Here is a 7,515-nt window from a genome sequence, read left to right as displayed (position 1 = left end):
CTTGGTATATCCCGGTTGCGGGCGTCGCTGAGCCGCGGTGAGCTCAGAGCTCAGCGTGGTCAGCGTCCGACTCGGAGTTCGAGGGCCTCGGACTTCGGGTTGCGTAGAACCAGTCTGGTTCGTCCTAAGCTAGTCTGAACGTCGCGCCCTTGCAGTCCGCGACATCCCGACATGCTTGGGACATTGGCAAATCAAATACCCCAGGACATCCTTCTGCCGCCGTGGCCACGGTGGCTGCTGCAGTGCCACTGTCGAGCTCGGAGGACTTGAAACTACGGAAACCTACATGTAGTATGTAGTCGTGTTTGAGGCGAAATGTAAAGTTGTCTTTGTGTAGTGAACTGCGCTCCCAACGCCCGGTATGGCCGATCGTCATCTGATAACCGTTGAAGATGGTTGAACAGGACATGCTACGCGTACGGACAAGGTCCTCAAGAGTGCAACAATATCGGGCACGATTAGTGCCACCGATAGGTTGTTTTGTTCCAGCGTATATATAACATGTCCTTTCCTTCATTAGCCGTACTCTAGACCATGTCAGGAGGAAATGTTGAGTATACTTATCTCATGAGTTCTCGTGCTCCGAACGGTTGAACGAATGATGCAAGGCTGCCCTGAGAAACTGATCCGGTTCGTCTCCGGCACTCGGCAATGATCCAGGCGTCTAAGTCACATCTGATTCGTTCGAGCGAGCTTGCCCCTTCAGCTGCAGGCGACATGCCTACGTTCCTCCGGCAATCGTTCAGGTTTCCTCGTGGGTTACGTCCAAACAGCAGCGAGAGGGCACGGCCGCGTCTTATCGCTTGCTCGATGTCTTCTCAAGCGGAGAACGTGCCACTCCGTCACAAATTCGTCGTCTACGCACCTGACATGTCTGACGACGGTGCCTTCCAGCGTCGTCTAAGCGTCCGTCAGGCACACTTGGACAACGCTGCGGAACAAGCGAAACAGGGTGTCGTTAGTAAGTCCTTCTGTATAAGTCTCTCTGGTGTTATCTGTTCACGGTCGATATGCTATAGAACTGGGAGGAGCGATGCTCACTCCGCAGTCCATCGCACCAAATGCTGAGAAGAAGATGGTTGGATCTCTCTTCATCTGCGAGGCTGATAGCTTGGAAACTGTGCGCTCTCTCATGGAGAGTGACATCTACTATACTAGCGGAGTGGTTTGTGTTCTCCTGATAGATTTTGCATCTGTTTTGCTGACGGCCTTTTAGTGGGACAAGGAGAAATTGGTTATTCTACCCATCGCGCTTGCAAACCTTCCCTCGTCAGAATAACATGTCATGTCCTTTGTCACGGACGAAGCGTCACATAGTGTACGGGAGTAATGACCACACCGTCCGTTCTTGGGCCAGCCGGGAGCTGAGTTCAACACTATTGAACTACATCTTGCAGTGTTTCTGAAGTGAGAAGCATTCCGGACTCGGCGTTCCCGGACCGAGGACCTTGCACCAGGGACGTGTGGTAAGAGGAGACCCTTCATCATTCATTCCGTACTTACCTTTGGGTCTCTACACAGATACCGGAGACCGGCTTTTGATTCTCAGTTCTGCCCCTTCCCGGTGGACCTGTCTTCCATATCAGACTGAATTTGTGCATGTGCTATATATCGAGCCTGGATGCAACATTCCAAATCTTTATGCCTTTGACCGAATGCAAGCCCTGGATGGGGTCACATTCTGCCAGGTAAAATGTAAGACTGAGACCAGCACTTGGCAGCGTATGCTCTATCTGCGACTATGAATTGAGCGCTGATGCTTAGCGGACACGATCACGCACGAAAGATTTCTTGGGGACTTACCTAGCCTTCCATTCATACTAGGTGTCAATTGCTTAGCGGTCTGCGTAGGGGGCATAATCCGCAGATGATCACCCACACGCCTCATGTCCGGTAAGAGCGTTTCCACTTGGACTGTAATCTCCTTGCTGATCGGACATGCGTTCAGGTCAAATTTGACGTGAACCAAATATGCGTAATCATATCTACGACCAGCTCATTCTGACATCTCGCTGGTTCACTAGGTAGGTGGTCCTCAACTGTAAAGGGGATTTCGAACATTCTTCAGGCGATACCGGTACCGCTAATAAACCACTCGGACGAGTACGTCTCCAACCTAATCGTGGTTGGGTGCTAGATAACTCTTTCCTTGACACGATGCCCTAGGCTTGATTTCTTCCTCTGACAACGTGCATCTCGTCTCTTTGCACAACTGACTGATCAGCGATATGAAGTCATGGCAGCGACTGGGTGGAAGGGTATCGACGACGGTCGTAGAGTGAACTGATTAGTCGAAGGAGCTTTTTACGATCGGAGTAGTTTCCTTCCTCCTAGCATCTCACAGGCACCAAGGTGACATGAGGACCGACCTACCACGTCTCCAGAACTGACGCCATCACTCACATGCGGCATCCAGGCGTGAATGTGGTTGGACTGGGTGCACGATGCAGAAGTCTTTTTCGGGCGCAGCGACGCGCCGCAAATTATGCTAAACTTCAAAGGCGGTCAGTATTGCGTTGTTGCAAGCCTGATTGAGAGATCCTCATCTGGCTTGACAAATATAGGGTGTGTTTGTACCACAATAAACATTTTTGCATAACGATGGAGGAGCGGGAGACTTTCTGCGAAGTTTACAGGATGAGACGATATCATATCGACCCACACCCCTGCTTCGCTTCGCGCCTGAGTAGCTTGCGCCGCGCTCACTACTCGTCATACCACATCAGAATGCATGGGCAGCACTGGACAAGGGTCAACTGTACTTTCGCACTTTCGTGTTCAGAGGTCTGTGCGCTCCTGATGTCTGGCGACTTTCCTACTTAATTGCAGGACAATGGACGGACATCCATGGTCTCTCGAGAAGCAGGAGCGGGGACGAAATCACGGGTGAATGTGGAGGAGGGGAATACATGTTCCATATAAAGCCTTGCCACATTACTAGTAAGTACTCAAATGGATAAAAGAAGAGAGCATCTGAGGACTTGCAGCATAACTCAGCAGCATCTACAATGACACGTGACGAGCCACACGCGGTCTTCTCACCTCAGAGATATCACCCACTTTAGGTGTCAACGTACTGGCGCACCTGGCTCGGAGCAACAAGATGCGATTCTCGACCGTATTATGAAGATACGGGGGCTCTATCATGGAGTATTACATAGGCTTACCGTTTCAAGGAATGCAGATAAATCATCCGAAGTTTACCTGACGGTTACCATACATGCCGCCGGGCGATAAATCCACTCAGATCGCAAAGAAAACAGGACAATGAATGGAGGAAGCGGTGATATTTGTGAAACAACAATGGCACCATAACGCCGCTGACAATAGGTCAGTGCCCAACATAGAGTGAGATGTATACTGATGGGCGTCCTCTCCAGCTCTATCGTCCCGCACAATCCGAGGTGGCAGTAGAGACTACAACGAGGGTAGTGTCTCCATCCGATCTAGCGCTACTAGTCGCGAAGGGCGGGATCAATTCGTATTTTCGGCTCATCCCGCAAGGAAGTGAGCTGCGTTGTGTAGACAAAAACGTCGTGTGGGCTGATTCCATGCTCTCGGGAAGGTACACTTGTTATAAGGTTCCTAACGTACTCGTGGAGCGTGGCCTAGAGCTTATGTGAGACACCTTCCATTCACAAGACCGGTGGCGGCTCTAAGTCGACAGAAGGCTAACTTGAAGGCTGCGCATCATCGATGCAGCGCTCAATGGCTGCATTGCATCGTGCTTGTGACCGTGGCGGCGGGGAGGATTGTCATGATGGGGACGAGCAGTCACTCCAGAGTCTGGTTATGAGGGGGTATAAGCCGTGATTGTGACGAGACTGGATGTCAGCAAGGAGCTAGCACAATTGTGAGATGTCGTGCCATGGTTCCAGTGAGAGGCCCGTCAGAATGACTGAGATTGGGATGTATGACGGACGAGGGCCCAAGGTGGAGAAATGTAACATCGTACGACTTACCTTTGGCCTCCGAAGCATCCAGAGATCAGCCGTACATCCTTCCAGAAGGAAGATTTTGGCCGGTCGGCCTGACCTCGCCTCAAACAGAACCTTGAGCATTTCGCCTGGCGAAAGAACCTGTTCGATGTTGTATTTGGGCCCATTTGCCTGAGACCTCATCATCTGCTTAGTTGAATAAGCGTCGAGAAAAACGAAGCTCACTGTGATATAGCATGGCAACAGGCCCTAGGAAGGTGTATTCGCACTTCGGCTTCCTTAACAGGATTTACTGGCGATCGTGTTGCTGTTGCCTGCGATCATCTTGAATTCGGCCACAAAGATAGCACTTGATGGGTTTGTATTCGCAGTATCTTGGGATGATTGAGCATGCCAGATCAACTTGAATGATCTGAGGCAGGAACAGATCAATCTATATAATAGTCCTTCAGCACGCCTCGAGAAACGTGGTCACCCTGGAAGGAAGGGCGGGTTCGCGATTGTTGGTTTCATTGGCAAGGTGTAACTGAGTTTTGCACTCAGCATTTGCTCATTCGGTCCCGCAAGGTCTCGATTCAATAGTCATCTCACGGAGAGTGGACAGCGGCGGTCATCCATCGTGTGAGTCGGGCGCTCGGGCTGCGGATGTTATCTAGGGCTCTTAAGTGGCTTAGGAACTTTCATAATGCCGCAGGCGTACGTTGTCGAGTCCTCTGAGGCTGTAATCATCCGAGTAGTAGTATTGCAATACCTGCTGCTATATCATCGACCTGAGATCCATGAAGACTAGTAGAGAGTGCAGACTAGGACGAGTAGGCCACAGGTGTTCGAGGCGCAACAGCACGGGACAGGTTTTGACATGATCCCTGCGTGACTGCAAAGAGATAGCTCCACTCACAGTGCACAGTTTGGGGTGCCACATGTACAGGCGATTGATGAACTGGTTGATCAGAAGCCACCCAAATGCACACGTGGCATGGGCCAGTACGCGCGGCGGCTTACTTGCTGCCCGATATAGCACTCTTAACTCCCGCCACCTTAAAGGTGCAGAACTGCTGACTGCAACGGTGGCTTAGGGCTCAGGCTGCGGGTTTCCAGAGTCTGTTACTCACGTTCAAAGCTAATCCTTGACAGAACGTTGTAGACACACCCACCATAAGCCGCACAGTCCCCGCATCGTTCGACAACCTTGGTTCAATTACGATTCATACCTCTCAATCTTCGCTCGAGAAATCCTGCTTACCCTACTAATCGGCTTGTTCGGATAGAAGGGCGATGGGAGGGCACTTGCCACCACCATATCGCTTCCCTATCGGGTCATGGAATGACACACTCTTGGTAATCACATAACCCACGTACCCGTTGGAGCTAAGTGAGCGAACAAGTGTCACTCACTGGCACAATGGTCAGGTATATATATACCGCTCCGGCAACCGCGAACCCAGTCTTCTGCTTGCCTATAGCAGTCCCCCTTACTCTTTATCATTCAAGATGTCTTTGCTAACTTCGACGTCTGTTCTCTCCTTTGCGGTCTTGGTCACGATCGCGGGCATCATTGCCGCAAGGCTCGCTTTCCGCAAGCGCATGGGCAGTAATAAGTTACCTCCCGGCCCTCCTGGTTTACCTATCCTGGGCAACCTCTTCGACATACCTCCTGTTGAGCCGTGGCATGTTTTCTACAAATGGGCGAGGCAGTATGGTGTGTACTTCATATGTCCCTTCAGAGATGCCTGGCACTGAAGCAACTCAGGCGAAGTTGTGTATCTGCAAGTTCTCGGCCGGCCTGTCGTCCTACTAAACTCTGTTCAAGCATGCAATGATCTTTTCGAAGGTCGCCATGCCATCTACTCGGATCGTCCACATTTTCCTCTCATGGATCTGTGAGTGTCGCCTTCCATGACCTCGGGTTCTCCCATGTGCTCATTGCAGTTGTCATATGGGATAGCATGGGGAGCGGCTGGGACATCCCAATGATGACCTATGGTCAGAAATGGCGCACTCTCCGCCGCATCTTCTCCACAAAGTACTCAGTGGCGTCATCTCTTGTCTCTTTCTACGATGAGCACCGTCGCTCGTCCGTTGTGTTCTTGCAACATGTCCTCAACAGTCCGAATGAGTGGGCGAATCACATACGACTGTGAGAGATCTTGTCTACCTGTTGCGTATTCAATTGTGTTCTGGTTTAATCTTGCGTTCTTCTAGCCGTCAAGGGCAGACTATCATGGGTGCGACGTACGGCATACCAATCGAAAGCCGTCAAGACCCACTCATTCGCACTGCGGATGAATACATGGGGGCGGTGTCGTTGGCGCTCAGCCCAGCTATGTGGCTAGTGAATCCATTATGGATGAGTACGTGGGCTCCAATGTCGTGCCACATCCTGCTTATCCTTTTATTGACGTAAAACGCAGTCCAGTCAACCTCAATCTGGCCTGTTTTCATCAATACGCTTGGTCTAGTCTCCAAAGCCATCCCTGGCGTGCGTCAATGGCGTAGAAGCGCAGAGGAGCTGAGGACCAAGCCGTTCATGATGGCCAAGGAAGCCTTCGTATGTCTCTCCATCCTTGCATTTTCACGAGGCCATGCTAATTAGTTTTTGTGTGTAAAAAGAACAAAGGTATTGGCAGGCCTTCTTATGTCACATCTTTTCTACAGGAAGGCCACGTAGACGAGCAAGCCATCTGTGACACCGCGGCAGTCGCGTATGGAGGTCAGTCTTGCCACGCCCTCCCTTATCGTGTCATAAATGCTAAGTCAACCACAGCGGGATATGAGACGTCGGTCATCAGTGCTGATGTCTTCTTCCTCGCGATGGTTCTCTACCCCGACGTTCGGAACCGTGCTCAGGAAGAATTAGACAGAGTAGTTGGCAACGATAGGCTTCCGGATTTCACAGATCGGGACAGGCTTCCATACATCAGTGCGATCATGAAAGAGGTCCTGCGCTGGCACCCACCTGCTCCGACCGGAGTTCCACATCTGCTCCAGGAGGACGACGTGTATAACGGATTCTATCTCCCTAAAGGCACCGTTGTGATGGGGAACGTCTGGTACGCTTTATTTCCCTGTACCGCGACGCGCTGTTAACTGTACTATCACCCGTGTTGTAGGGGTCTCCTTCACAACCCCGAGATGTACCCCGAACCAGAGAGGTTCATGCCCGAGCGGTTCATCCGAGATGGGGCTTTCGATTGCAGCGCAAACGACCCTAGCCGCTTTACATTCGGCTTCGGGAGGCGGTGCGTGTTTACCTGAGCGTTGCGTTCCCGCCAAGATGACACTCACAGGCCCTCCTTAGTGTCTGTCCCGGGCGAGTCTTTTCCGAAGACTCTATCTGGCTTCTGGCTGCACGGTTCTTGTCGGTCTTCGATATCTCGCCGGCCGATCCCAAGGCACTCCCAGAAGTCAGCTTCACGGGAGGCGCAGCTCCGTGAGTTCCCTCATCTGTCGTTGGAATGTGTCCTCTAACTGAATCATGCTCGCCTGCTTGTTTAGTCGAGTGAAGCCCTTCGAATGCATCATCCGTCCGAGATCCACCGCAGCTGCCGAGCTCGTTGAGGTCAGCGCTCGCGCTTAG

General features: G+C 51.6%; 2 protein-coding genes across 2 annotated transcripts; both read left to right on the top strand.

Moving 5' to 3' along the window:
- Nucleotides 1–719: 719 nt before the first annotated feature.
- Nucleotides 720–1,549, top strand: DICSQDRAFT_113355 (uncharacterized protein). The gene is made up of 4 exons (XM_007371019.1): nt 720–961; nt 1,020–1,165; nt 1,217–1,457; nt 1,522–1,549. The coding sequence occupies exons 1-3, from the start codon at nt 811–813 to the stop codon at nt 1,277–1,279; spliced, it is 360 nt and encodes a 119-aa protein (XP_007371081.1). The 5' UTR covers nt 720–810; the 3' UTR covers nt 1,280–1,457; nt 1,522–1,549.
- Nucleotides 1,550–5,522: 3,973 nt separating this feature from the next.
- DICSQDRAFT_113352 (cytochrome P450) lies at nt 5,523–7,515 on the top strand (the record flags this gene model as incomplete). The annotated part of the gene is made up of 10 exons (XM_007371018.1): nt 5,523–5,641; nt 5,681–5,818; nt 5,884–6,075; nt 6,141–6,289; nt 6,407–6,486; nt 6,549–6,648; nt 6,703–6,988; nt 7,049–7,177; nt 7,237–7,368; nt 7,434–7,515. 10 exons carry the CDS (start codon nt 5,523–5,525, stop codon nt 7,513–7,515), a joined length of 1,407 nt encoding a protein of 468 aa, XP_007371080.1.

Source organism: Dichomitus squalens (genome assembly GCF_000275845.1).
Source record: "Dichomitus squalens LYAD-421 SS1 unplaced genomic scaffold DICSQscaffold_85, whole genome shotgun sequence".
NCBI classification, from domain to species: Eukaryota; Fungi; Basidiomycota; class Agaricomycetes; order Polyporales; family Polyporaceae; genus Dichomitus; species Dichomitus squalens.
This window is presented reverse-complemented; position numbering and strand designations above follow the sequence as displayed.

Bases quoted from the DNA above. Each gene is read 5' to 3' on its own strand.
- DICSQDRAFT_113355 (XM_007371019.1), top strand. From the start codon at position 811: ATGTCTTCTCAAGCGGAGAACGTGCCACTCCGTCACAAATTCGTCGTC. The intron at 962-1,019 runs GTAAGTCCTTCT...GATATGCTATAG, and splicing joins AGCGAAACAGGGTGTCGTTA to AACTGGGAGGAGCGATGCTC. The intron at 1,166-1,216 runs GTTTGTGTTCTC...ACGGCCTTTTAG, and splicing joins TCTACTATACTAGCGGAGTG to TGGGACAAGGAGAAATTGGT.